We start from the raw sequence: 27,884 nt of genomic DNA, 5'->3' as shown, positions 1-27,884 counted from the left end.
CACAGTTATTTTACACTTCTTCATCATTGTTTCTGTCGAGCTCTTCAGTTCATCTAAGTTTACAGGCTTAATTAATGGGTTATAATTAGAAAAGGGTATGGCCTAAAACGTTTTGAATCAAGCAAGAACACACATGCAAAGTGCCAGGATTATGATCAGAAGTGTGATTATAAGCCATACTTGATTTTTTAATTTACCTAGAAATGAATAAAGTTAATAAAGAGGCTAACTGCTATATTTTTGCGGGGCGTTACAGGATTCATATGAACTCAGTACATGTAGAAGATGCAATGCAATGAATATCATGTGTTAGGTGCCAAAATTTAAGCAGTTAATTAGGAATGGCCTCTTGCAGAGTGGCCCCATATTTGGCCTGGTGGGCTATTGTAATTCTTGCTTGTGAAGTTTCATCAACCCTTTAAGTTGGGATAAAAATTAACTGAGTTTAAGCTGAATAGCTTCCACTTTTTGGCAAACTCGATTCAAATGTAAATACAAACACTTTGATAGTTTACTGGTCACTTGAATAAATGTCTTGTATTATGTCTATCATTTTCATGGAGTTCCAAATTGTACACCTCTACCTGACTTTATTTGGAAATGAGCTTGTTTTTCACTGAGTAGAATACGGCAAATCCAGCCACTGCCCCAGAAATAAGTAACTTGGACATGCTTAGCTTCTGGTGCTTTAACTGAATCCTGCTACCAAGGTATGCCAACCCCCACCTGACGATGAAACGGAGTCGACATGTCTTTTGAAACTTCTGAATTGAGAATTCCTATAAAGAACACAATGACATTTGAAACTTCTGTATTTGGAAATTCCTATAAAGAAGACAATGTTGATTGGAACTTTTGAATCGAAAATTCCTATAAAAAAACCCAACATCAAGTAATCAGTGCAACCGGAAACTAACAACAGCCAATATCATAAAAAACCCTCAGGCTCGGAAGACAGATTAATTTGAAGGTGAAAGAGATTAAATGGAAACTATAGTTTCCGAGGTCTACATAGTTTAGTGGTTCTGCATAAAATTGCCAAAAAAAAAAAAAAAGAAAAGCTATATATAGTTAATGGTGAAAATCATGTAAAGTGGTCCAACCTAATTGAAAAATATCAGGTGGGTAGGCTACCGAGTGCCACTTTCTTCATTTGGTTCATACTTCCCAAACTTCTCAGCAAATTCAACCAAACTGCCACTGAAAGATTCTAAAGAGAAGCCCTGCAAATTCTCATAGGAAGGTAGGAACTTGACTAATCAATATGTAGTGTGTTTGTATGCATGTAATTTACATTTCTATGCTCGCAGAATACTTAATATTTGTTCAAACATTCAGATTTTAAAAGTTAAGGGCAATGCCTATAATGTCATACGTTAAAGGAAATAAGAACTTCTCAAATACATGTATGAATAATATGCACCGACATGTAGCCTTGGAACTATTCTAATATGACGTGGGTAACATTTACCTTCGGTAACTTGTTTTGCTGGGCAAGATGATCCACATGAAGCCTAACATTTGAACCTGCGGCAATCCAGAAACTCCGATCAACCTCAGCATATACCTTTGAAACTATGTCATATAATGTTTCTGCTCCACTTTCTATGGCTTTCAGGATGGAAGCTTCTCTACTTCTTCGGTTCCTGAAAATAAAAGGAATACCATATAAGAATCTTGTTGATTATCATGTGTTACATGATGTACAAATCCATAATGCTAGAGGATCAAGTTGGCCATGAAAATCTCCATAAACCCATTAATTCAATTGGGTATGAACAAAAGAAAAGACGGATGTTGATACCATTCTGATTTGAGCTTAAAAAGTTACAGACATGACAAAGAGTTCCAAAGGTTCTAAACCAAGGATAAGGCAAGAAAGAAAATATTTGACATGGTTCTATAACATTCCATGACAGAGGAATTCCCTTCAGAAAATTAACCAAATGTTTGACACATCGGGAGATAATGATTTATGATAAAGAACAAAATGATTTATGCTTCGTACTTGAGATATCCACAAAGCATGTGCTTTGGCCACAAGTTGACTCTTCCATGCATGGGGATTAAAACATGGGGAGAAAGATCTAAAAACTTGTAAGTTGAGTGGAAGTATTCCTGCAAGTATCCACAAACTCCACAATGTTAAAAAAAATAAACACAGTAATCACATTTACAATTAATGTTGGACTCAAGAAGCAGAGGGGAGGAGAGAATAAACAAGGAGGGGACAAGAGGATGAGAGAAGAGAAGAGCTAAACTAAGGTATTCATAAATAGTCCAATGTGACAGTCTATATGCCTTATTTAAACACTAGTTAATCATTTTTCTCTGTATGACATCCTGTTAACTAGATTACGCAAATTTGTGGGAGATCAATAATTATTACATCTACATAAAAATATCATGCATTAGGAGTTTGGAGTTGGACATGCCCAGCAGCCAACAGATATGAAGAATCAGAGCCTCTTCCGTATATTCTCAATTCTTCAAGTAACTCTGAGGTAGACATGGAGGCTGCACCACAGTCACAGGCCTGCTAGATTCATTTAATTGAAGCACTATAATTACTTTCAAGTCATGACTATAAGTTTTACCAAAATCCAACTGTGAAAGGCAAATCTCTGGCAGCGGTCTGGCCAAATTCCATTCAAATTAGAAACAAAAATGGAAATTTTGTACCAACAAAAAACTGTAGAGTCAATAGTCTTTATCTACTTACAGTCATATTTCCACCAGAAGTGATGTCCAATACTGCACTTCCCTGACTGAAATAACCAAAGATGCATCAGCAGAATAGTTTCTGGAAGAGAAAAGGAAAAACTAAGAACAAAACATAAATTGATGAAAATGATTTAAAATGTGTTTTTTAAATCAAACCATTACTCAGGATGCCCTTAATAGAACATGATAGCTGCAGAATCTTACCCCACACAATGATCACCAACAATCAATGAGTGAGTATTGACATGAAGCAGTGCCACATGACCATCAGTATGCCCCTGAATTAAGAAGAAATTCTCATTTCAGGGTCACATATTATAAGTCTACATTATAGACACAGCATGTAATTATTCAAGCAAAATGGAAGAGAAAACAATAACTAAGCCCAGTAGCAATTCATATGTTCCACAAGTCAATTGAGTTTAGCCTATCAATATGCTTAACTAAAGGAACTCTTAAGCAATGACGATAAGCATGGCAAGATGACATGCAAGTCAGAATCAGAAATTACTGTTATTAAATCCTTAGAACAAGTCCAAGGCACGTGTTCCAAAAGGAAGTGCTTGAATGCAAGTCTTTATGGCACACCATATGATCATGCAGTCATCTCTATACCCCTACATAGATTGTGACATGCAGGGAATGGCATCTCTTTTCTGGGTTTCAACAATAATCAACTTAATCTGAACTTTTCTACTATATAAGGACAAACAATCATCTATTCAACACAATCCAGAAAAGCTAGACCCAGGTTTAAGTCAATTCAAGAATCCAAAGTCTTCTGCTAATTTTAAATTAATTCTTCTGAGCTGTATATTAAGTCTTCTACTAATTGATACAGCATGAGCTCATCAAACTGATCTTATATTGAATTTGACAATAAAATGTGGAACCTTATGATGTCTCAACTAAATAACGATTCCCTATCATAACAATCATTTCAAAAGGAGGCAAGTTTTTTAAATGAGAAATACCGGAGCAAAAACAACATTCAATCTCTGACCACCAACACAAATGTCTTCTCCTCCAGAAACTGATGTATAGCCCAGAGACCAGTCATCTGTCATCATATAACTTCAGTTAAAAGTTCCATGAACCTGATGAGGTTGATGATAAAATATGTGGTTCTTTCAAATATTCAAAATAAAAAACTGAAGTTGATGAAGCTGATTTCTGTTTAATTCCGAATGCCACTGACTCATGGACAAAAACCTAAATCTTAATGTTTATATACAAAACTAAACAAAGATGAAACAGTAAATCCTGCATGAATTGTTAGCTGGTAAGGTCAGTATGTAAATCATGAAGTAAGAAAACTTATTTGCTAATGAAGTCAGAGAAGGTTAATTGCAAATCTCTGATACAATAGTATGTAAAAACTGGCCCAATCCTTTGTGTTATTGCTGCATAAAAGAGATGCTCAGATGGAATCCTACTTAGATGTAACTATTCCATGAACCATTATTCATGGACATGGGTAATTACCCATTTTTGTCGAAGACTACCATGTGAGAAATATAATTGTGCCTCAAACATGCTTTTACTGACAATTACTGGTCATAAGATGGTATAGTTTCAACCATTGAATGCAAAATTTATCTTTGTTCATGACAATCATAACCTTTTCTAATGCGGCGCATAGTGTTTTCATGGGCTAATAAGGTAGCATCAGGATTGCACTTTTGGATAATAGAGAGACCTGAAACAAAATCAAAAAACCAGGATTATATGCAGTTTAGACCTTTTAAAAGTAGAATGGCCATAAAAAGAAAGAAAGAAAAAAGAAACTTCAAAAGTAGATATGATCACAGTATACTACCTCAATGGTAATGATATTAGTTATAGCAAGATACAGAGTGATAGGTCAATGCTGCAGCATTTAATCAGTCAAATACCTAGCAAGCTCACTAGTTCATTTAAAGCACCCCACTAGTTCCCAAGAAATCTAGGTTTCTCTACTCAATATCTTTCTAATAGCATTACTTTTTTTTTTTTCACTTTGTCCAGAAATGAAAATGGTATAGAAGTAATCATAATCTTCTCTTTACTTTATTCATCCCAATTGTAAATAACAAAATGGTTTTGAATTATCCTCTCTTTTCAGAAGATCTTTCATTATATAGCAAGACTGCCAGTTATACAAGGAAACTAAATCTGTACATGCTAATTACATAGAGTGATTTTAGGAAGCTAAACATGGTAAGCTAATCTCCTCTCCTATTAATGATATATACAGCCTAGATTAATAGCTATTAACAATGCAGAATTTATGGCATAATTTATGGCCTTCTATTGACATCCCCCCTCAATTGATGCGGGTTATCCATAAGCATCATTGTTTTTGTAAGAAAATTATGCCGTTGCCGTGTGAGAGCCTTGGGTGAAAATACTGCCAATTGAAGGTTGCTAGACACATGAGGAAGAGAGATAGTCTGAGCTTCAAATGCCTCACATGAAGTGGCAATCAACCTCGATATGTTTATTGCGTTCGTAAGAGTGGGATTGGCTGAAATGTAAATGGCCTAGTTTATCTGCATGAAGAGAAGTAGGACCACCTGGAGAGAAGCCAAGTTCAGCCAATAGCCCTCAGCCAAAGTATCTCGCACAAGCTTGGGATGGCCTATATATTCTGACTCAGTAGAGGACTTAGAAACACGGTCCTGTTTCTTGCTTTTCCAAGAAATAAGAGCTGGACCAAGAAAATACACCAACCCGTAATAGAACTCGAGTGTCCCTACACCCGGCATAATCAGCATCACTATATGCTACAAGATCAAGTGAAGTACCAGGAGATAGGAAAGTCCCCGCAAAGCTGTGCCATGGACATAGCGAATGATTCGTCGACTGCAGCCATATGAAGGTGTCGTGGAGAAGCCATGAACTGACTAACTTGTTGGACTGCATAGGAAATATCAGGTCTATTAATTGTAAGATAGACCAAGCGGCCAACCCGTACGATAGGCTACAGTCGATAACAAGTTACCCTCTTCTTTGCGCAACTTGGATTAAGTTCCATGGGAGTATCAGAGGGGTAGAGTCCTGGAGACCAGAGCAGCCACAAAATCCTGGGCATACTTGTGCTGTGACAGGAAAATACCATGTGAACCAGCAGTAATTTCTAAACCAAGAAAAAACGTAAGAGATCCCAGATCCTTCATGTGAAAAGAGTCCTGTAAATACTGCTTTAATTGGAGATCAGAACCGAATCAGTACCCGTGATGATTATGTCGTCAACATACACCAAGAGAATGACAACACCAATCTCAGTTTTGCGAAGAAACAAAGATGCATCATACTTGCTTTTGAAAAAGCAAACTTGAGTAGGTAGAAGTAAATTTCTCATACCATGCACGAGGGGCCTGTTTGAGACCATACAAGAGCGACGCAACTTGCACACTGCTGATAGGGGTGGAAAGTAAACCTGCAGGAGGACGCATATAAACATCTTCCTTGAGATCCCCGTGAAGAAAGGCGTTCTTCACATCCATTTGGTGCAAACCCCAATTTTGGAAGCGGCAATAGCCAAAATTGTGCGAATGGTGGTCATTTTGGCCACCGGAGCAAAAGTTCCTCGTAATTTACTCCGTTTTCTTGATTATTTCCAAGAGCTACTAAGCGGGCTTTGTACCTTTCCAAACTACCATCAGTACAACCTTAATAGAATAGACCCACTTACATCCAAGTGGAGTCACACCTGCAGGACAATCCACCACTTCCAAGTCTTATTAGCCTCAAAGCACATAGTTCCTCCTGCATGGCCTGCTGCCAGCATTTCTCTTTAACTGCCTGTGAGTAACCAGTAGGAAGCAATAGAAGATGAGTGGCAGACAGTGCAGAAGTAGTATACCTGTTATAAGTGACGGGAATCCATAACGGTCAGGAGGACCCGACTCTAGAGGAGGCGCGCAAAGGAGCAGATGGCAAGACAGAGCAGAAGGGGGCAGCACTGGAGGTCTCCGCTGGTATACCATGCCTGGCTGGAACCTTTCAATCTGAGTACTAGGAGCACTAAAAGTGTCATCAAAAGAAGGCAAGAAAGCAATGGAAGACTCTAGTGAGGAAGACATAGGAAAAAACCATTGATTTTCAAAGAAAATCACATTCCTTGAAACACGAACCCGATTAAGTTTGGTCGTAGCATAAATAACCCTTTTGTGTGACACTATATCCCAAGAAGGCACAACGGATGGATTGGGCAGAAAGTTTGTTTCTGTCCGGTGGAGGAAGATGCATAAAGCATACACACCACAAATGTGAAGATTTGTATAGTAGGATTTTGATGATAAAGCCTGAAATATGGAGACTCGAAATCCAAAACTTGGGAAGGAAGTCTATTTATAAGAAGGTTGCTGTGGTAAGTGCTTCTACCCAAAAGGTAGGAGGAACCGAAGACTCAATGAGCATTGTCCGGACAACATCTAAAAGATGACGATTCTTTCGTTCAGCTACTCCATTTTGTTGTGGGTATATGGACAAGAACGTTGAGAGATAATACCTTTAGATTGCAAGAAAGATTGGAACTCATGTGACATATATTCCCCACCCGAGTCGGACCGAAGAATTTTAACAGCAGCTGAAAACTGAGTGTCAACAAGAGCTAAGACAATTTGAACATGTGAAAACTTCTGATTTGTGCCGCAAGAAATACACCCATGTATATCTGCTGTAGTCATCGACAAATGTCACAAATATTTGTGTTGGGCATGAGAAATAATGGACTAATACCCCAGACATCACTATGAATGATCTCAAAACTGTGGGGCTCTACTTCCTTCAGAAGGAAGGGTAAAATCTTACTTTTGCCAAGTTTACAAGTTGCACAATCTGGAAACACAGTGGAAGATGAGTGCTCTTTATTATTCAATAAACCAGATTTCAACAAATAAGATAGAATCCTAGAATTAGGATGACCAAGCCGCTTATGCCAGACTTCATTTGACACTCTAGACTTATTACAAAGCAAAGATAGTACAGAGAAAGAAGGTAGCTTTGTGGAACAGGTATTTGCAGAGAAAAGAGACGTCCATGCTTAGGCCCCTTCGCTATCAACTGCCCTGACATCTGATCCTGCACAACACAACCACCATGAGTAAAATGTACATCATAATTTTGGTCCACAAGCTGGCCACAGAAACTAAATTCACAGAGAGATTAGGTGATACAAACATCCTTAAAGGAAGAAGATACATCACCAACTGCCACAATGGGTAGAGCAGTACCATTGGCTGTTTGAATATGTGAAGAGCCACAATATTCTCTGATATTACTTAAACCATGGAGAGAATTAGTCATATGATTAGAAGCACCTGAGTCTAAGATCCAAGAGGGAGAGAAACCAGTACCTTGAAGACCCAATGCTGAAAATGCACTCACATCATTTCTTGCACTGTTTCTCTGTTAGAAAAGGTGCTGGAGGCTGTAAAGCAACAGCAGACGTGGCAGCAGTACAGCAGGCAGAGCTGGCTGTAAGTCACCAGTAACAACAGCATGATAGACCTTGTTGGAGCGTGAAGGACGAATAGTACAGTCCTTAATAATGTGCCCTGGCTGCTTGCAGTAATTACAAAATTTCTGAGGACAGTTAGGAGCAATATGGCCATATTTCTTGCAACTATAGCACTGTGTGGTGCTCATGTCACGACCCTTCCCCTTGCCATGAGCACATAGGCAACAGAGACAGTATTAGAAGCAACACGAGACTGCTCCATAATATCTGAGTATTGAGGGTTGTTCCTCACGCAAAGTTCTCCAAAACAGGCCTCCAAAGTTGGAACAGGATCTCTATAACTAGAGAGGCACGAATAGATTCAAAATCAGGCCTTAATTTCATTAGAAATTGGTCTTTTTGGCTGGTTTTGTGTACAAGTTGTACTGCCTCCAATCCTTCTGCAGAGACCTTGGCTGTAACAAGGTCGGAATAGTCATTCCACAACGTCAGAAAACCAGAGTAGTAGTCTTGAACTGATAGATCCCCTTGAGTATAGTTAGCAATGGCCAACTCAAGCTGGAAGCGCCTAGCATTGTTGTCTTGTTTATAGACTTGCTTGAGATAATTCCACATAGCCTTTGCAGACCTATGAGGACGCAGAGAAAGAATCAGATGTGCTCCATAGACCCAAGAATCCAGGACATGATTTGATTATCTTTGGCATCCCAAGCTGCCTTGTCAGCCACAGACATTTCTGCAGTAGATCCCCCGTTGCTGCTGTCATCTATATGTCCCCACAGCGTTTTACCCTTGAGAAGGTCTCCAATTGAACTCCCAAGCACATAATTTTTGCCAGTGAATCTGACACAAACTTATCTGACTTCTCCATAAATACTAAGGCTATGGCTGAGAAACTAGGACTGAGATTTCTTAGAGAATGGCTCTGATACCATAACAAAATGGTTTGAATTATCCTCTCTTTTCAGAAGATCTTTCATTATATAGGCAGACTGCCAGTTATACAAGGAAACTTAAATCTGTACATGCTATTACATAGAGTGATTTTAGGAAGCTAAACATGGTAAGCTAAATCTCCTCTCCTATTAATGAGAGTATATACAGCCTAGATTAATAGCTATTAACAATGCAGAATTTATGGCATAATTTATGGCCTTCTATTGACAGTAAAGGTTTCTAGGGTAAAATATAAATTAGCTCTATTTTATGAGGGATGATTACTCCCTGCAAGCTTGTACATAAATCTGTTCTCATCCTGGTTTTTTTTTTTATTTTTTTTTAATCTTTGTGGACACACTACTTTTCGTAGCATTTGACATATACACCTTAAATCTTTAGAATCTAGAACCTGTGTCCATTTCAAAGTTCTCATAGATTCATAACCTGAACAGTTTCTTATCAGTATAAATTCACAAGCACGATAAACAAATAATTAAGCACTCACCAAAAATTGGATGAGTACAAAGGGTAAACAAAGGAAAATCCCAGAATGAGTGATAATAAATATATACACCTCTATATATTCTTACCATCTACATGATCTCGGTGATGATGTGTAACAAAGACAATTAATTTTCTGGGCAAAGAAGAAACAACTTCCAAGAGCTGATCAAGCAAATAATAATTTGATCAATATCAGTTCACAATATTGAAGCCAAATATATATATATATATATAAGCCACGATCTGCAGTCTAAAGAACGTTATAGAATTGCGGCCCATTAATTATCTCTTTGTTTTCCATGGATTTCCTCACTTGAGTTCATTTGACAAGAATTTACTTTCCTGCAGTTCTTAGACCTCTCAAAGAAAAAATGTCTCCCAATAAAGTAAAGCTCAAAGTTGGTGATACACTTTTTTCTTCTCAGAATGTTTGTATATGGTCACAGCAAGCAAAGCTGTTGCAACAAGGAAATGCCTCCATACGCTAAGCTAAAAGAAAGTGATAATTTTTTTTTTTCTTTTCATACCTCATCATGGTATTCACGACGACATCCAGGATCAACTATCAATGCCTCTCCATGAGCAATAAATCTAGAGTCCCCCTGGTCATCTGAAATACTTTCAGGCGCAAATAGGATCAAGTTTGTTGTGTGAAAAGGACTTTTGGTTCTACTTTTCATGGGTACAAGGATAACACCAGGAGGGTACTCCTGAAAATAAGAAGTCACCACCTTAGCTCTGCAGAAATGCATGGAGATGATACATGCAAAAAAATTGAAATACTCAAAGTATAGGGTCAGACGACTGCATGAATATAGATCAAATACCAGTGAAAAACATAAATCAGATAGCACAGTTAAAAGTTAGTAGCATCATACTCTGGCTTAGAATCCTCAAGAATAATTGCTCAGTGAAAAGAGCTAGCTATGAGAACAAAGAAAATTCTGAAGCTTCTACAAAAAGTATAGAACTATAGCAACCGCATCGTATATCACATAGCTTACATTTAAAAGAAAAGACTTAAGCAACTTCAAACCATTTTTTCCCTATGTTTGGCACTGTTCAGATCAAGACTAAAATATTTTATATTACCCAAAATTAAAAGGGGTCTTTTAGAGACTAGAAACTTAATTGTGTCAAGCCATAGAATAAAAAGTATAGAAAGTAAACGTGGGTCCCTACTAGTTTAGTTGATAAATTATTATTTTATTTTATTTTATTTATTTATTTATTTTATTTTTTTGTACAAGAGGGCCTTTGAGGGGTTCCCATTGACAAGCAAGGACTAAGGACAAAAGTATCAAAAAATTAAAAAGGTGAAGAAATAAATTAAGAATATCTCAAGAAACTATAGAGAATCAATTTAGTGACTCTTGAAGATATCTTTTGCCATAACAGCCTTCATCTAAATCCTAGCATTCTTAATGCTTAAATTTGACAATACATCAATGATTCTGTTTAAGATAGTACTTCAGCTTCATCTTGTGAAAAGATAGCAAACCTGGTACTGCAGCTTTGGCAGGACTTTCAACTCTCTAGATTGTAGCAAGTCATTCAAAAGACCAAGAATAACCAAAGGTCCCACACGATCAGTACTTGGTTTCACCTCCACAAGCCAATTTAAACAACTTTGAGAGGACATCCATTTACATCCTTCTGCAAAAAAATTAAGCATTTCCAACATCATACAAATCAGTAAAAAAAAGAATATGGTATTAAAATTAAAACAGTTTCCAGTCTCTTAATTTGCTGAACCTAAGGACCCAATAAAGACATTCGCTACATTCAGCATAGATATCTAATGGCCCAATTTTTTTTAAATTAGAGCCATATGATGCCATGCAAAGTTGATTCAGTCCTAAAGTTTATCATATGCGCTATTTAACATACTATAAATATAGTTCTTGGCCTGATTCTATCCCATTAGGATGGACAAATCGAATCCTAATTAAACTTTCCAGCAAGCAAGTCAACATTAACACCAAAAACCAAGACATGTCATATCACTTACTTGACTTAGTTGTACAAAAAAATTAAAGTCAATTAAATTAAAGAAAACTTTAACCATTTTATCTATTTTAGGGGTTAACATGTAGGAATGAGATGAGTTTTGTCATTGTTGATCGCTTCCCACATGGCCACAGACCAATTATTAGCACAAAATTTTACGAAGTTCAAATGTTTTGTAACCTATAAACTGAAATCTTAAACAAGTAAAACCAAACCTTGCAAATGTCGATTTCCATCCACCAATGTGCCCATAATGTATACCGTATGAACCGGCAATCCTGGTCCAAACTCAGCTTCCTCCACACACTTCCACAATCTCCATTCTCCCCCATCTCTCACCCCAAACCCCATTTTCCCAAGCACCTATCCCGAAACAAAACAAAAAAATAAAAATTTAATCACAATTTCATTGCTTTTGTATATTTCACACAGAGCCCACAAACTTCTCAATAACAATTACATAGCCATTACCATAATTGGTGATCTTTAAAATGATCAATGTCAACAATAACAAAACCCTAAAAAAAAGCCAACTAAAATTATCTCCAAAAGCGTCCTAATTTAGAAAATTACCTGTATAAGAGCTGATTCAACATCAAATTTACTAAAATTGATCGTCTCTGAACTCGACTCTAAACCTTGAATGGCCACAGTAAGTTCAGAGTTTTTTCCTTCTACGATGTTCAATTTCGTAAACGGCAAGTCCCAGAGATCAGAATCCACGTACGAATCGTACTCTTCATCGTTGAATTTCGGAGGTGGGGTTTGCTTCAAGAGCACAACCTCGGCATCGTTTAACGGGTTTTTGAGAATCAAAGAAAAATTGTATGTGGAAGTAGCCATGAAGAAATGGGATTCAAATCTCAAAGGTTCAAGAACTCTAGGGTTTATTGGATTTTCGGACAAGTGAAGTGCTGTCAGGATCAGTTGTCTGAAGCATTGAGTTCGAAGTGAAGTGGCTCAGTGGTAATAACAACAGTAATTGTGGCGGGTTTAATGGCGGTTTTAAAATCCGGTACTGGGAGTAGTTGACAGTTGAGTTAGGTAGTTGCTTACTGGGCCCGTGGGCCGGGTTACCAAAAATAATGTTTGGTCAATTTTATAGGCCCATGAACTTGATCCATTCAACCTGGGCTTATATTCACAAGGCCCAGTGCAATGTTGAGAATTTTTCTAGCGAATAATACTAAACTTACCAAGATTTTGTACAAAGTCTTTTATACAAAATGACATGTCAAAATATGATTGAATAAATTAATATAAAAATTAATTTGATAATCATCCAATCATATTTTGACTCGTCACTTTGTATAGAGTTTTTGTAAGTATAATATTACTTTTTTCTAGTATGTTGTTATTATATGTAGGGGTGTTTAAAAACGGATAACTGAACTAGTTAACCGCTTTTCTAAACCAAACCAGATTTTTGGTTTGGAAAAATTCCCAAACCAAAACCGACGGTTTTCCTTTTCCTTTTTTTTTTTTATAAAACATTTTTTTTTTAATTTTGTCTTAAATTAAATTATAAATATAGACAATACATTGGGAACTAAGAAAAAAAATTTGGGTTGGGATTTTAGATTGAGTGAATTAGGGATTTAATTTAGTTTAAGTTATTATTTATTTATTTAATATAATTAATATATATATATATATAAAACCGGTTTAGAAAACCGGTTTTCGGTTAACCGTTTCTAATTTGTCTCGAACCGAAAATTTAGTTTTTAGAATTTTTTAAATTGTAACCGAACTATTTTTTTGGTTAACCGGTTTTTCGGTTCGGTTCCGTTTTTGCATTTTTTTTAACACCTCTAATTATATGTACATGCAAATTCTCAAGTGTGGATTTTTAATAATTTTAACATGCAAAACAAAATAAAAACATTACATCTATATTTATCATAACAAAAATAAATAAATAAATAAAATACCAATAAGAAAAGTTGTAGGTGTGATGGGCATATCATTAAGATAAAGTCTTGGTAGCTAGAAATGGTTGAAGATTTCAAAGTCAAGCACTCTAAATTTGGATAGAGTCATGGTGGCATGAGTGTTTGTTGCACCAGGAAGACGATAATATTCACAGACGCAGCCAACAACATAATGCTACTAATAATTATCAACAAATTTCAACAAGAAAGGTCCTCCACTTCACCATTTTGTAGCATGCAAATCGATGATGAATTGATGATTGTATTCCCAAAGTCCCGACTGACGGAATATATATAAGGGTTAAGGTATGGTATTCGCAATGTTAGAGTCTCACACTGATTAGACACATTTAAGTCTATTGATTTATAAGAGGGAGTAATCATTTCATTCAAAAATATCTTATTGGGTGAAGAGTCAGACCCACCTCAAATTCTATCATGATATCAAAGCTAGACCTAGTTGAATTGAGTGTTTGACCAGCGGATGAAGAGTTAGAACCAACAACTATCTCTATCAACAGGCCTGACCCTTGATAAAGTCAGATTCACCTCAAATTCTATCACGCAAAATATAGACTTTGATTATATAATGAAAGTGCGTGGAATGGCAGAAAACATCATATGCACCCACAGCAAGTGAAAAGAGAGATCATGTTTAGCCGAATTTGGGTATCCCATTTGAGCTGCAAGCAAGAGCCAATTGCTCTAAGTGACAAATAATTGGATTCATTATGCATTATCTAGTCAACCCACATACGTAAGTTGTCCACAATTTCCACCAGTAGAAGACCATGCATGTCCATTGTAATCTCAAAATGTTTGAACCAGTAATGGAAGTGGTTCCCTCCCTCACTCCATTTCCCACAATTTTTCCATATATAACCAAAAATAGTAAAATACCTTTACAATAGGACTATACATATACAATATACGTAGATAAAAAGTCATACGCGTTAACGTGATTCCTGCTTCATATCTATCTTACTAAGGATTTTTTCTGGGTAATTTGTTATTGTTGACAGTATGAGACTGTTCACTGAAAATGTGCATGCAGTATCGCTCACCAATGGACCTGGTTTTGTCGTTTATAATTGTTATGCCTATAAACAAGGGCCGACATGCGCTTACGTCATCTCTAACAATCAGGATTCAACAGATCTCTCTACCCACTAGAATTCGATATGCACCCAAAAACAATAAAAATTTTAGCTATCAAAACACAAACCACCTCAAAAATTAACAATAAAAATTTTAGCTATCAAAACACAAACCACCTCAAAAATTGACATGAGTGAATTTGGTTCGCACACCTCTCCAAGCCCTATTTAATTTAAGGATATATATATATACATACTTGGGAGTTTTCAACAAATGGGAAGGCATGAAAAATCCATATAACATTAGACTATTTGCAAAAATCACTAATTACCTTGAGCAAAACAGGTATAAATAGGTAACTCCCTCTAAAAAAAAAATAGAGGTTAAAGACACGAATTTTACAAAGCAAATAGTAAAGACATACTATTAAAAAGAGACTGACTTAACATTCTCTTACAATACAAACACTTATAATCGTAGATCGCAGATCACGACCCTTGTAAACGATAATTAATAAGGAAGAAATGTTGAGTTAATTAACACCATGATTTCCTGGTGAAGTTTGTTCCTTGTTCTTTATGACTACTGAACCTAACTGAAGCAGGGTTTTTTGGGTTAAGAATTGAATACAATACAAGCATGCAATTAATTGGCTTTTCATATGACAGAAGAGATGCTTAAAATTAAAGTTACCTTCTGTCGCCACTAACCCTATACAGTATTTGACCTAAAAACAGACGTGGATGCCATTGATTATATCATGGATTTTTGTTAGTGGACTTTATTGCCCTAATATGTATCCATCCAAATCATTCTCAAACGGGGGAACAACTTACACATACCTAAAGTTTGTTGTATAAACAAAGTGATACTTACAAAATTTGAAAATGACAAACACCCACTTTCTGTCATGTTTCGTTATGAATTTCCATCTGCTAAAAGACAAAAATGATAAAAAGACTGGAATACCCACAGATCTCCATTCCCAACGCAAGCCAGCAAGGGGCGTGCCACTGTTTATCACCAAACTTCGCAGAAAAATGCTAAATCCGGTCAAAAAATCGATCGATGACACTAGAGGGCTGTACAAATGGGCTTAGGGTGAGAATGGATTAGGAGAGAAAGATTTAAATTTAAAAATTTTGTGACTGTAGATGAAATTACTATACTGTCTTTTAGCAGACAGAAATCCCTAACAGAATATGACAGAAATTATTTGTTTGTCATTTCCAAACCTTTTGGATATCAATCTGTCTTTATACCAAACTTTGAGTAGGTGAAAGTCGTTCAGCCTTATCAAACCAGCAATTGATGCTAAAAATTTGGTTAACATTAATAATCAATCCCTTTTTCCATTGAAAATTGTATGTTTATCAAGTGTTGGATTATGCGATTTATTTTAGTGATATCGTAATATGTCAGAATAATTATATTGTCGGAAAACAACAATTTTCTTGTGATAATAATTACATAATTATGTATGAGACTTTAAACTTATCCCAAACACAAAATCACGGTTCGTGGAGCTGATCGAAACTAATGGGAATTAATGTGGTCTAATATAATTATTATATCGATAATGTTTGATTAAGACTAATGGCAATTAGTAAAAAGCAAAGAAAATGAAACATGACCTGATCTTATTGACAAAGTTAGTGGCAATTAACTTTTAATCCATGTGGATTGTCCATTAGATTTTTTAAGATATAATTAAAGAATGTGTGCCAAACATATGGATAACACACTCACCCTATTTAATTTAATCTTAAGTGCACGCTCACCCACTTAAAAGTAGACTCTTTGCTTGTGGATTAGTTTCTTAATTATTGTGGATATATATATATCTTAAGAATTGTGTTCAATTTTCTTCTCTTTTTTAATAATTTATGAGTTACAAAATTATTGGACGACTTTACCCTCTGGGTCCATTACGTCATCATATTTAGGCTAGTGATTTTTGGGAGAAAAAAAAAAGAGAGAGAACGCTATTTTCCCATCCAAGGTTTGGCGAATGACACTTTTCATCTGCCATCAGTTAACTTTAACGGAAGAAAGACAAAATGATGAATTTAAAGACAACAAAAGGGTAATTATGGGTGCGTTTGGTATAGTATTTTGGATAGGATTTTGAGGATAATATTGGATTGTTGGATAGGGGAGTATTACGAGGTAAAATTAAAAATTTATGAAAAAGCCCATAGGTTACTAATTTAATTAAAGACCCTACTATATAAAATGACAAAAACACCCACCACCTACAGTGTCAGATTCCGGCCGCCACAGCCGGAATCTGGCCGGAAAATTTCGTTACGACACAGACCGATCGGATCTGTGCCGTAACGCATCATTATGGCCTTTTCCGGCCATATCCACCACGGATCTGGCTGTAAAAGGCCAGATCTAAGGGCCTGTTATGGCCGTTGACGGCCGGAAAGGCCAAAACGACGGCCATCTTTGGCCGTCAGCGACGGCCAAAGATGTGGCCGTCGTTTTCGGTCAACGACGGCCATTTCTTTGGCCGTCGCTGACGGCCAGATCCGTGGTGGATCTTGCCGGAAAAGGCCAGATCGGTGTAATTCCGGCCATTTATGGTCAGAATTTAGGCTGTTGTACAGATTCCGGCTATCACCGGCGGTGGTTGCCGGAATCTGACAAATTGGGTTGATGGGGGGGTTTTTGTTAATTTTTAAAAAATAAATTTCAGGGGGCATTTAGTGAAATTAATAACCTTATGGGGTCTAAAAGTAATTAAAAAAATAGGGTAATATTTCTGGAATAGTGTGCCAAACATTATTTGGAGAATAGAATTGGGAATATGGATAAAAACAGGGAGCCAAACGCACCCTATGTCATTTTATACCTTATATATAAATGTCGGGTTGAAAAATGTTGTTCTTCCCTCCAAAAAAAAAAAAAAAATTATATATATATATTAATTAAGAGTCAAATTTAATTTACAATTTGAATGACAATAACCTAAATGCATGTACCAAAATGGCAAAATCCCATTGAAAAATATATATTCTAATTAAGTAATATAGTAATTTATGAGCTCAAATATTCCTTTTGAATATTAATTAATAAAAATCTTCCAAATTATATAATGATATTATCGAGTTCATACTAGAAACGTCTTAGAATATTCTTGATGGGTCAAAAGATCATCTTACAGCATGAGTGACTTATGCAATTTTGTTTTTTGATAAGAAAAATAAAAACATAATAATAATAATCAATTAACGTAACTAATGATTGATTATTTCTCATGATAGAAAAATTAATCATTTATAATTATTTTAAAATTATTTAGGTTGACTCATTTTGTCTACATTTAGTATTTATATTCTCTTCTTATAAATTTATTATGACTTAGTTGACTTAATGTAATTATCAATTAATTAGATGATTAATTAAATCAAATCAATTAATTAATAGAATATAAGCAGAATGGAAAACGTTGTAATCCTAATTAACTCAGGTTAATTGGGGAAGAAGCTTAATAGGGCATGTCTGTAATATGCAATGAACCAAGTTCATAATTATAAATTTATAATTAATATAATTAATCTTTATTAAAAATAGATTAATTATATTAGTTATTGATTATTTAATTGTCCATTAATATTTAAAAATCTTAAATTCAATTTAATTGGGCGGCGGCTTATAGTCAATGTTGCAATATGAATTTGAATCCAAATTATCCAACCAACACTAATGATAATTAGATTATTGAATTTGAACAATTCAGACGGCCCTACACGCCACCGTTTTGTCTCTTAATAACAACCTGCGTATCATTGTGTCATTACGGTGGTATTAAAACACACCGTTTCATGATGCATCTAATAAAAGCGAAAGCGGATTCTCGAATCGAACAGCCATGACAGTGTCAAGATCAAAATAAATCAAGGGGGCGTTTGGTCCCATGACTAGTAATCACATCTCCAAAGGTCAGGGAGAAATTTAACTTGTGACGCCACGAGCATGTCACGTGCCACCTAACGATTTGCACACCTTGGATGTTCCTCCCTTGTGCTCCCCTTCATGCCCTTCTATTTTCCTTTTTCTATTTTTCTTTGCAGTTATTTTTATTTCATGCTTAAGAAAAACTGAAAAAAAAAAAAAAAAAAAATCTCCTTTACTCAAATCAATGCCCTCATATGATACAACAAAATTTACCATATTACCAATATGCATGTAAAATATATGTCACGTCGATTGTTGAAGATTAATTACTGATATTTTTTTGAAGATTAATTGCTGATACTCTTTTAAAGATTAATCGAAATACACGTAAACTGGTCTAAACACACATATGAAGACAAATGGTTAATAATTTCTTTTTTATTCCTACATAATCGTATCCATATATTGAGTTTACATATTTTCCTTTAACTTTTTTGGATCATCTTGTATCATATTAACTCGTATGCAAAAATTGGTATATAAAATTTATAAATGTAGAGACATTATCATCTTTTATTTTACATGATAATGACAAGAAATAAATTATGATTTGACATTGGACTTCTAATTAAAAATAATTACCAAAGTTTACTCAAATCACATTAAGCCAAGGGAAATACTAGGTTGTCCAAACTGACGTCATATAAATTTCTATTATTATTTCTTTTGATCATCACCAAGTCACTTCATGTATTTTGTCTAATTTTGACCATGGAAAATGACGAAATTGGCCTCACATTTGTCGCTCTTGTAATAGTTTTGCTCAACTTTGCTTTGTCTTAGCACACCTCACCACCTGAATCTAATCCATCCACAACAGGTGGATGCCTACGTGGCTTTCTCGACACGTGTGCGGGAGGCTTCATAGCCTGATGCTTCAGAATTATTCGTGGGGGGGCCTCTCTCTCACGTGCCAAACACACGTGTCCTTGGAATCGCCTCACTGTTGTACGGGGGCTACGGCTCTGTCAACGTTTCACATTTCTTACGTGGCAACTCCCAGGCAGTTCTTTATCGCCACGCGTTAAAGAATTAAGAATATCATAATAAAAAGATAATTAGGTATGTAATGTATTCAAGAATCAAGATAATAAATATTAATAATTCGCTTTATTATTATTAATCATCAATTAATAATTAACTAAACTTAATTATAATTACATTCAAAATAATTGAAAAATCACGGTTGGAGAACAGGGTGTGATGACTGCCACGTGGACCAGTATAAAATGGCATTTATTTATTTATCTGCCCGTGTTGAACCTCCTCTCTAGTTTGTACTTTTGTCTGCTCTCTCTCTTTTATCTATCTCCGTTCTCCTTTACTAGCGAGACAAATAGGAAGAAAAAACTAAATTAAACAAGAAACACAAAAACGAAAAAAAAAAAGTAAAATTGAAAAAAAAAAAAGGAAAAAATTTATAGTCAAGATAATGAAAATCAAAGCTTCAGAGGAATAGGTGAACCTAAAGCTGTGAATCACAATCAACAGATCTTCAACTGACTCCCTCAAATGGCGGCGCCATTTACGGACGGAGGTGGCGGAGGAGGGGGCGTGGCGGTAATGGCAGGACCGGTGAATCCAATCGACGCTTCTACACAATCCAAAACTTGTTTGAAGAACTCGGCCTTGAAATCGCCGATTCTTATCTTTTTGTTCTTCCACAAGGCGATTAAGTTAGAGCTCGATGGGCTCCACCGTGCCGCCATGGCCTTCGCCACCAATTTAGACACCGGTGGTGATATTAGTAGCTTGTTGGAGCGCTATCACTTCCTTCGCGAGATTTACAAGCACCACTGCAATGCGGAGGACGAGGTAATTCGTCGTCGTTTTTGGTTTATCTTCGAATAGCTTCGAATTTTTCATTTCTAGTTGTGAAATTCATTTTTTTATTCTTGTGTTTTATGTTGCTAAGTTGAAGTGATTATTTTATTAATTGATTATGCTTGTTAATTTTTTTTAAGCTGAGTAAAAATCTGTAGGTCGAACTTGAAGTTGCTGAATAAGTAGGAGGATAATGGAGTATACAAAGCTAGAATTAGAAACTATGTTATTGTTTGGATAAGTGCTGATAATCGATTGAACTTACGAACACTGAGGTGGTAATACATTGTTCTTTTGAAGGACATGGTTTGGTGGAGATGTTCATATATCATTATGCTGCTTTGTCTTGGGGTTGCATTTATGTGTTGTTGTGATTGATGGTGTATTTTTTTCAAAACCTTAACTTAGCACGTGTGGTGGGCAGTTTGGAAGGACATGAGCTACCGGTTAGGGATAATTTATGGTTGTTGGATCTTGCACTGCATATCATTTTGAACGTCATTAACAGGCCATAAATATAGATTTAAAAAATTATGGTTTGTTGGATGGTACTGTTTATTATTTATTAGAATCAGCAAACCTGGTATACAATCTGGCATCTATATAAATTGTCTTGCTAGGATATGTTCTTTTGGAATGACTTAAGTATATTTTCCTTTATAGTTTGTGTTTATCTATGTTACAGTTGGGTTACTGATAAAGAAAGTCAACCAAGAAAAAAGTAGGAAAAATATTGGACGTTACAAAACTTGTGACGATGAACAGGATTTTGAATATACAATTCTGACTGAAATTCAAATATGTTTGGTATTGACATTAATCACTCATATGAAGAAGAAGAAGAAGAAGAAGAAAGGGCATATAGTGGAACCACTGATCCCTAGGGATTGTTTGCAATTCCATGATTCTGTATTAATTTATAATTATAGTTCAAGTCAACCAAAGAGAAAAATAGAAAAAGAAAAGATAAACACGTTTTTCCTTGAGAAAGTGCATAATCCAAGTAATACCGTGAAATTCCAAAAAACTAAGATTTTTAATAAACCCTGGAAAATATGAGCTCTTTTTGTTTTTCCTGATGTTCTAACCCATACATGTACAGATTTACTGCAGACAGCTTTTCATTGCTTTTTAGAGTCTTCTTGCATTGTAAGGTTTTTTCTTTTGGGAAAACATTAATCCGATGGCCTTGGTGATGGTAAAATGCAGATGGATTAGATAAAATTCTTTTTGTTGTTTTATTGCAACTCCTGTTTCAGCATTCAATTAAATAAAATACCTTCTCAAGTTTCCACCTTTATCTGGCAGTAAGGCATTATACATGGTGCTTTTTAATTCAATGAAACAATTGGTGGAATTACTCTTTGTTTTGCGTTTTGACCTTTCATTCCCTCTGCTCAAATAAAGTTCCTTAAAAGTGTGTGCTGCTTCACTATTATACCTTCTACATTAGACTAATAAATCATGTGACTGAATTTTTCAAAAATTTGTATTTTCGTTTTTGATTGCTATTTGTACCTAATTGAATGGCTAAATTTCAGAATTGGAAGTTAAATGTGTTTGAATAATTTCCTAAAGAAGGATGTATTGTTGTCATGCTCTTTCTGCGCTGGTAGTTTTTACCGTGCTCGGATATTATGTGCTATATTAGGTGCTTCTAGTGTGGTTCATAAAAGGATAACAGAACGAAATGATCACACTCCATAACATTAAAGGTTTGGCTATCAGCAAAATGGAGATGAAATATGAAAAGAAAAATGTATTTTTTTTATTTACATCCTTAAATTTGACATTAGAAGTTGTTTTATTCCCCTTATTCTGTCCTTACAATTAATAAAACTCATCACCATATGCTACTTTAAAATTGTAGGTTATCTTTCCAGCTCTTGATATACGTGTGAAGAATGTGGCACGGACTTACTCCCTTGAGCATGAGGGGGAGAGTTTTCTTTTTGATCAATTATTTCAGTTGCTGAATTCTAGTATGAGAAATGAGGAAAGTTACCGGAGGGAGTTAGCCTCTTGTACAGGAGCCCTTCAGACATCCATTAGCCAGCATATGTCCAAGGAAGAGGAACAGGTATCTATTTATTTTTTATTCAGTAATAACTTGGCGTCTCTCTCCGTTTCTCTCTTTTGCAGAACATTGTGACTATTAACCTAAATGCAGATGTAGGAATTTATATGCATAACATTCTTCTTTTTGGTTTTGTACTAAACCTCTTGAAGTGCTTTAATTGTATATATTTCAATCTCAGCTCTTATAATTGAATTTTGCAGGTCTTTCCGTTGCTTATTGAGAAATTTTCATTCGAAGAGCAGGCATCATTGGTTTGGCAGTTTCTGTGCAGTATTCCTGTCAATATGATGGCTGAGTTTCTTCCATGGCTCTCCTCCTCTATATCATCTGATGAACATCAGGATATGGACAAGTGCTTGTGCAAGATAATTCCTAAGGAAAAACTTCTTCAGCAAGTTATATTTGCCTGGATGAAAGGAGGAAAAGCATCTCATAATAGTTGTGAAGATAATTTGAAGGCTACATGTCAAAACACTGGGTCTGGTGCCTTGGTCTGTGAAACTGACATGGGACCTTGTGCTTGGGAATCTACCAAAACTGGTAAAAGGAGATATGTGGAGATGAGTTGTGATGCTACCAATTCTTCTTTGTCCTGTCCTATAGATGAAATCTTGCTTTGGCATAATGCTATAAAAAGTGAGTTAAATGATATAGCTAAGGCCGCTAGGAAGATTCAACTTTCTGGAGATTTTTCTGACCTGTCTGCATTCAACAAGAGGCTGCAGTTTATTGCAGAAGTCTGTATATTTCATAGGTTTGTTTTTGTTTCCTTTACGATTCTGATCTTGTGATCGTCACATTGTCAATTGCATTTAGTTTAACAGTTCAGAAGTGACATATCAAATTATTTTTCTCACAAACCATGACTACCGACTGTGGAATGACTCTCTCTATCTCAAGCTAGGGATTGAGATTAGTCCTCAATTAACTCTCTGAAGTATGGGAGGCATGGAGTAAAATGTCACTTTAGTTTCTTAACCGTTTTGAACTTCTTTGGTTCTTTGTTCTCTCTCTTACTTCTCCCCTTCTATAATGGCTTTAAATAAACTTATTATTTAAAAAGAAACAGATAAAGAAGAATATTTTTTTATTATGGGAGAGCATATGATAATTATGTATTTGTTGTTGATACCTTTTAACTGCTTAGATTTTATGAAATAAACTTCTCTTTTTCTCTGACTGCAGTATTGCTGAGGATAAAGTCATATTCCCTGCTGTAGATGCAGAACTCTCATTTGCTCAGGAGCATGCAGAAGAAGAAATTCAATTTGACAAGCTGAGGTGCCTGATAGAAAGTATTCAAAGTACTGGAGCCAACTCATCTTCTGCTGAATTCTATACAAAATTGTGCTCACAGGCTGATCTAATAATGGCCAGCATACAGAAGCACTTCCACAATGAGGAAGTTCAGGTGAGCATTTTGTTGTTGCTTTATGACAAGTAGTCCACAATGAGGGGATTTTGATTACTATTTTCTTTATTCCTCATGTTAGTAATGCTTGGATGCTTCCTTAATGTTGTCTTGCTTTTCATCACTTGTATAACTTAAAAACTTCAATCAAGCATATTTGTTTTCTGTCAAATCGATCTAATATCAGCACTGAATTTGCAGGTTCTTCCACTTGCTCGGAAACATTTTAGCTCCAAAAGACAGAGAGAACTTCTATATCAGAGCTTATGTGTGATGCCATTGAAATTGATTGAATGTGTCTTACCATGGTTGGTAGGATCACTGAGTGAAGAAGCAGCTAGATCTTTTCTTCAAAATATGTATATGGCAGGTTCAGTGCTGATTGTTACTCTTAATTTTTTATTAGTATTTATTATAATTTTTTTTTTTGTGCTGTGTGCTACTTGTTTCATCTTGTCAGTTGCTAACCACCATAGTCATCTGTTGCAGCTCCAGCATCAGATTTGGCCTTAGTTACACTTTTTTCTGGTTGGGCATGCAAAGGTCATTCTAGGAATGTGTGCTTATCTTCAAATGCGATTGGTTGTTGTCCTGCAAGAATGGCAGGAAGCAAAGAAGATATCAAACAAACATCCTGCTCGTGCTCCCATAATTTTTCTGCTGATGAAAAGCTTGCATCTGTTCAAGAAGATGAAACAGATGATGATAGAAGGCCAGTCAAACGTGGAAATTTGATGCCATTGGGGGATTGTGATGCCTGCTCTCCTACACGATCTGTAAATAATCATAAATCATCTTGTAGTAATCAGTCTTGCTGTGTCCCTGGCTTAGGAGTGAATGGCAGTAATCTTGGCACTTCTCTAGCTGCTGCCAAATCTCTTCGTTCCTTGTCTATTGGTCCTTCTGCACCTTCTCTTAACTCCAGTCTTTTTAACTGGGAAACAGATTTAAGCTCAGCAGACATTGGATGCACATCACGACCTATTGATAATATATTTAAATTTCATAAGGCCATTCGGAAAGACTTGGAATATTTGGATGTCGAATCTGGAAAACTTAATGATTGCAATGAGAGTTTCCTTAGACAGTTTACTGGTAGATTTCGTCTGTTGTGGGGTTTGTATAGAGCTCATAGTAATGCAGAGGATGACATAGTATTTCCAGAATTAGAATCTAAAGAGACTCTTCATAATGTCAGTCATTCTTACACTCTAGATCACAAGCAGGAAGAGAAATTATTTGGAGATATTTCATCTGCGCTTTCTGACCTTACACAACTACATGAATGTTTGAATATCAATCTCTCTGATGATATTACCAGAAGTGAAGCTGTGAGAAAGTACAATGAGAAAGCCACTGAGCTTCAGGGCATGTGCAAATCTATAAGAGTGTCACTAGATCAACATGTTTTCCGAGAAGAACTTGAGCTGTGGCCCTTATTTGACAGACATTTTTCTGTGGAGGAACAGGATAAAATTGTTGGTCGTATAATAGGTACTACTGGTGCAGAAGTACTTCAGTCAATGCTCCCATGGGTGACTTCTGCTCTTACTCAGGAGGAGCAGAATATAATGATGGACACATGGAAGCAGGCTACCAGAAACACAATGTTCAGTGAGTGGCTTAATGAGTGGTGGGAAGGATCTGCAGCAGCTTCACCCGCGGCAACATCAGAGGGTTGTACGCCACTTGGTTTGTGAATTGCTCTCTAAGTTGTTGTCAATTTTTTTTTTTTCTTTGGCTGCTTACTTTTATTGCTTATAATGTCTTAATTTGATGTAAATTTGGAACATGTTCTGTATTGTTGCATCTTGAGATTTGCAACATAATAGAATTATGAACATTGCACATGTGATGATCTCTTGCTAATATATCTTGAATTTGCTCTCTGTAGGCTCTGATGTCCATGAAAGCCTGGATCACAGTGATCATACTTTTAAACCTGGGTGGAATGATATTTTCCGAATGAATCAAAATGAGCTGGAAGCAGAGATAAGAAAAGTTTCTCGAGATTCAACTCTTGACCCTAGAAGAAAAGCTTATCTTATTCAAAATCTTATGACCAGGTCTGTTTCTGCTGTTATCATCCTGTGGTCTCTGCGTGTGCATATATGCATAGTTATGCTTCTATTTACTCTTGTCTATTCATGAAACTATGTCAGTCGCTGGATTGCTTCTCAACAGAAGTCACTCCAAGCAAGAGATAATGAAAGTTCAAATGGTGAAGAGATCTTTGGCTGTTCTCCATCATTTCGGGATCCAGAGAAACAAATTTTTGGGTGTGAGCATTACAAAAGGAATTGCAAACTTCGTGCTGCCTGCTGTGGCAAGTTGTTTACATGCAGGTTTTGCCATGACAAAGTCAGCGACCATTCAATGGATAGGTAATTTTGTGCATTTTATTGCATTCTTAATTCTGGGTGACTTCTGCATGCGTGATGATGTATTTTATTTAACTGCAGGAAGGCTACTACTGAAATGATGTGCATGTGTTGCATGAAAATTCAACCTGTTGGGCCATTTTGCACAACACCCTCCTGTGGTGGTTTCTCTATGGCAAAGTATTATTGTCCCATCTGCAAATTTTTCGATGATGAAAGGTAGAAGTGCTTAGAACCCTTTTTTTTTTTTTTGGTGAACCCTATAATGCTTGATGGTTTACCAAACTTCAGAGTTAACAGAATATAGCATACCAAGATATGGTTGAATAAATTAGAAATCTGTTGGTTGCCTACTGTGGTATCAAGTTTAAGAGATGATACATAATCTCATTATTTATATATACAATCTGAGACCTAATCTTTATAGTATATAAATCCAGTTCCCTTTTATTCGTGGTGGTCTTAGAATGTATGTTGAAGCTGCTATGAAGTTCATTCTTCACTGGTCCTTTTGCTAATCACTTTAAGTTTGTTTCAGGGTTGTTTATCATTGCCCTTTCTGCAATTTATGCCGTGTTGGGAGGGGCCTTGGTGTTGATTTTTTTCATTGCATGACATGCAATTGCTGCCTGGCGATGAAGTTAGTGGATCACAAGTGCCGAGAGAAAGGTCTGGAAACGAATTGCCCCATTTGCTGTGATTTTTTGTTTACATCAAGTGCGACTGTTAGAGCACTTCCTTGTGGCCACTTCATGCATTCTGCTTGCTTTCAGGTCTATTGATTTCTATGTTCTGGTTTCTTTCTGGATATTTGTTGCTTTATATATGGAGAAAAATCTTAAAAAATTCATACTAAATTCTGCTCACACTTCATATTTCAGGCATACACATGCAGTCACTACATCTGTCCGATTTGTAGCAAATCCTTGGGAGATATGGCGGTATGAAAATTCTTCTTTTAAATTGAATTATCGTTTCAGCAAATTATCCTTTGGTTATTAAAAGCCTATGCTCCCTCTTCACAGGTTTACTTTGGCATGCTTGACGCACTTTTGGCTTCTGAGGAGCTTCCAGAAGAATACAGGGATCGCTGTCAGGTACCCATTCTGCATTTTTTCAAACTCCTCACCTCTACTATCGTTTAATTTATTTTTCCAGAATTTGACATTGGTTGATGGTATAATCCAGGATATCTTGTGTAATGACTGTGATAAGAAGGGGAATGCACGCTTCCACTGGCTGTATCACAAGTGTGGGTTCTGTGGATCGTATAATACCAGGGTAATCAAGGTCGATATGATGACAAATACCAACTGCTCAACCTCAAATCAATGAGTTTCCTTTGGTTGATATAGGTGTGTAAATACCACAGAGCCACTGCCAATTTACATGGCTTTGTAAGTCACATACCAGCACATTAGGCAATTCGATTTTCCAATATATATATTTTTTAAATTTTTAAATCAGTACCATAGCTTAAAACTAGTCATCTAGCCCGCCTAGTTGTGGCTGTTGCCGGTACATATTTTACTTCCCAAATAGTTATTCTTCATATCATGGTAGTGCTTTA

At 36.0% G+C, this 27,884-nt stretch overlaps 2 protein-coding genes across 5 annotated transcripts; one reads left to right on the top strand and one right to left on the bottom strand.

Moving 5' to 3' along the window:
- Positions 1 to 412: 412 nt before the first annotated feature.
- LOC116105951 lies at positions 413 to 12,615 on the bottom strand. 4 transcript variants are annotated; one of them, XM_031392312.1, is made up of 13 exons: positions 12,197 to 12,615; positions 11,839 to 11,986; positions 11,115 to 11,269; positions 10,141 to 10,323; positions 9,700 to 9,775; positions 4,346 to 4,423; positions 3,699 to 3,784; positions 2,929 to 3,002; positions 2,723 to 2,768; positions 2,009 to 2,118; positions 1,472 to 1,646; positions 1,104 to 1,223; positions 648 to 779 (listed from the first exon to the last, which is right to left on the bottom strand). In XM_031392312.1, exons 1-12 carry the CDS (start codon positions 12,464 to 12,466, stop codon positions 1,131 to 1,133), a joined length of 1,494 nt encoding a protein of 497 aa, XP_031248172.1. In that variant the 5' UTR covers positions 12,467 to 12,615; the 3' UTR covers positions 648 to 779; positions 1,104 to 1,130. The 4 variants fall into 4 exon arrangements, with proteins under 4 accessions (XP_031248170.1, XP_031248168.1, XP_031248172.1 ...); XM_031392311.1 differs by having other exon boundaries at positions 688 to 870; XM_031392310.1 differs by lacking the exon at positions 1,104 to 1,223 and having other exon boundaries at positions 413 to 825.
- A 7,304-nt stretch (positions 12,616 to 19,919) lies between these two features.
- Positions 19,920 to 27,780, top strand: LOC116105946 (zinc finger protein BRUTUS-like). Its single transcript, XM_031392304.1, has 13 exons — positions 19,920 to 20,433; positions 22,313 to 22,522; positions 22,723 to 23,276; positions 23,708 to 23,933; positions 24,135 to 24,303; positions 24,423 to 25,625; positions 25,828 to 25,999; positions 26,096 to 26,317; positions 26,396 to 26,533; positions 26,853 to 27,087; positions 27,196 to 27,255; positions 27,340 to 27,411; positions 27,503 to 27,780. Exons 1-13 carry the CDS (start codon positions 20,131 to 20,133, stop codon positions 27,647 to 27,649), a joined length of 3,711 nt encoding a protein of 1,236 aa, XP_031248164.1. The 5' UTR covers positions 19,920 to 20,130; the 3' UTR covers positions 27,650 to 27,780.
- The last annotated feature ends 104 nt before the right edge of the window (positions 27,781 to 27,884 follow it).

The sequence above is a fragment of the Pistacia vera genome, unplaced genomic scaffold (genome assembly GCF_008641045.1).
Source record: "Pistacia vera cultivar Batoury unplaced genomic scaffold, PisVer_v2 Contig507, whole genome shotgun sequence".
Classification (NCBI taxonomy): Eukaryota; Viridiplantae; Streptophyta; class Magnoliopsida; order Sapindales; family Anacardiaceae; genus Pistacia; species Pistacia vera.
This window is presented reverse-complemented; position numbering and strand designations above follow the sequence as displayed.

Excerpts from the sequence above, each read along its gene's own strand:
- LOC116105946 (XM_031392304.1), top strand. The coding sequence starts at position 20,131 with ATGGCGGCGCCATTTACGGACGGAGGTGGCGGAGGAGGGGGCGTGGCG. Across the intron at positions 23,277-23,707 it reads GAAGTCTGTATATTTCATAG|TATTGCTGAGGATAAAGTCA; the intron begins GTTTGTTTTTGT and ends CTCTGACTGCAG. Across the intron at positions 26,000-26,095 it reads ATTCAAAATCTTATGACCAG|TCGCTGGATTGCTTCTCAAC; the intron begins GTCTGTTTCTGC and ends AAACTATGTCAG.
- LOC116105951 (XM_031392308.1), bottom strand. The coding sequence starts at position 12,466 with ATGGCTACTTCCACATACAATTTTTCTTTGATTCTCAAAAACCCGTTA. Across the intron at positions 9,776-10,140 it reads GTCGTGAATACCATGATGAG|CTCTTGGAAGTTGTTTCTTC; the intron begins GTATGAAAAGAA and ends TTGCTTGATCAG. Across the intron at positions 2,119-2,722 it reads CTTCTGGTGGAAATATGACT|GAATACTTCCACTCAACTTA; the intron begins GTAAGTAGATAA and ends GGATACTTGCAG.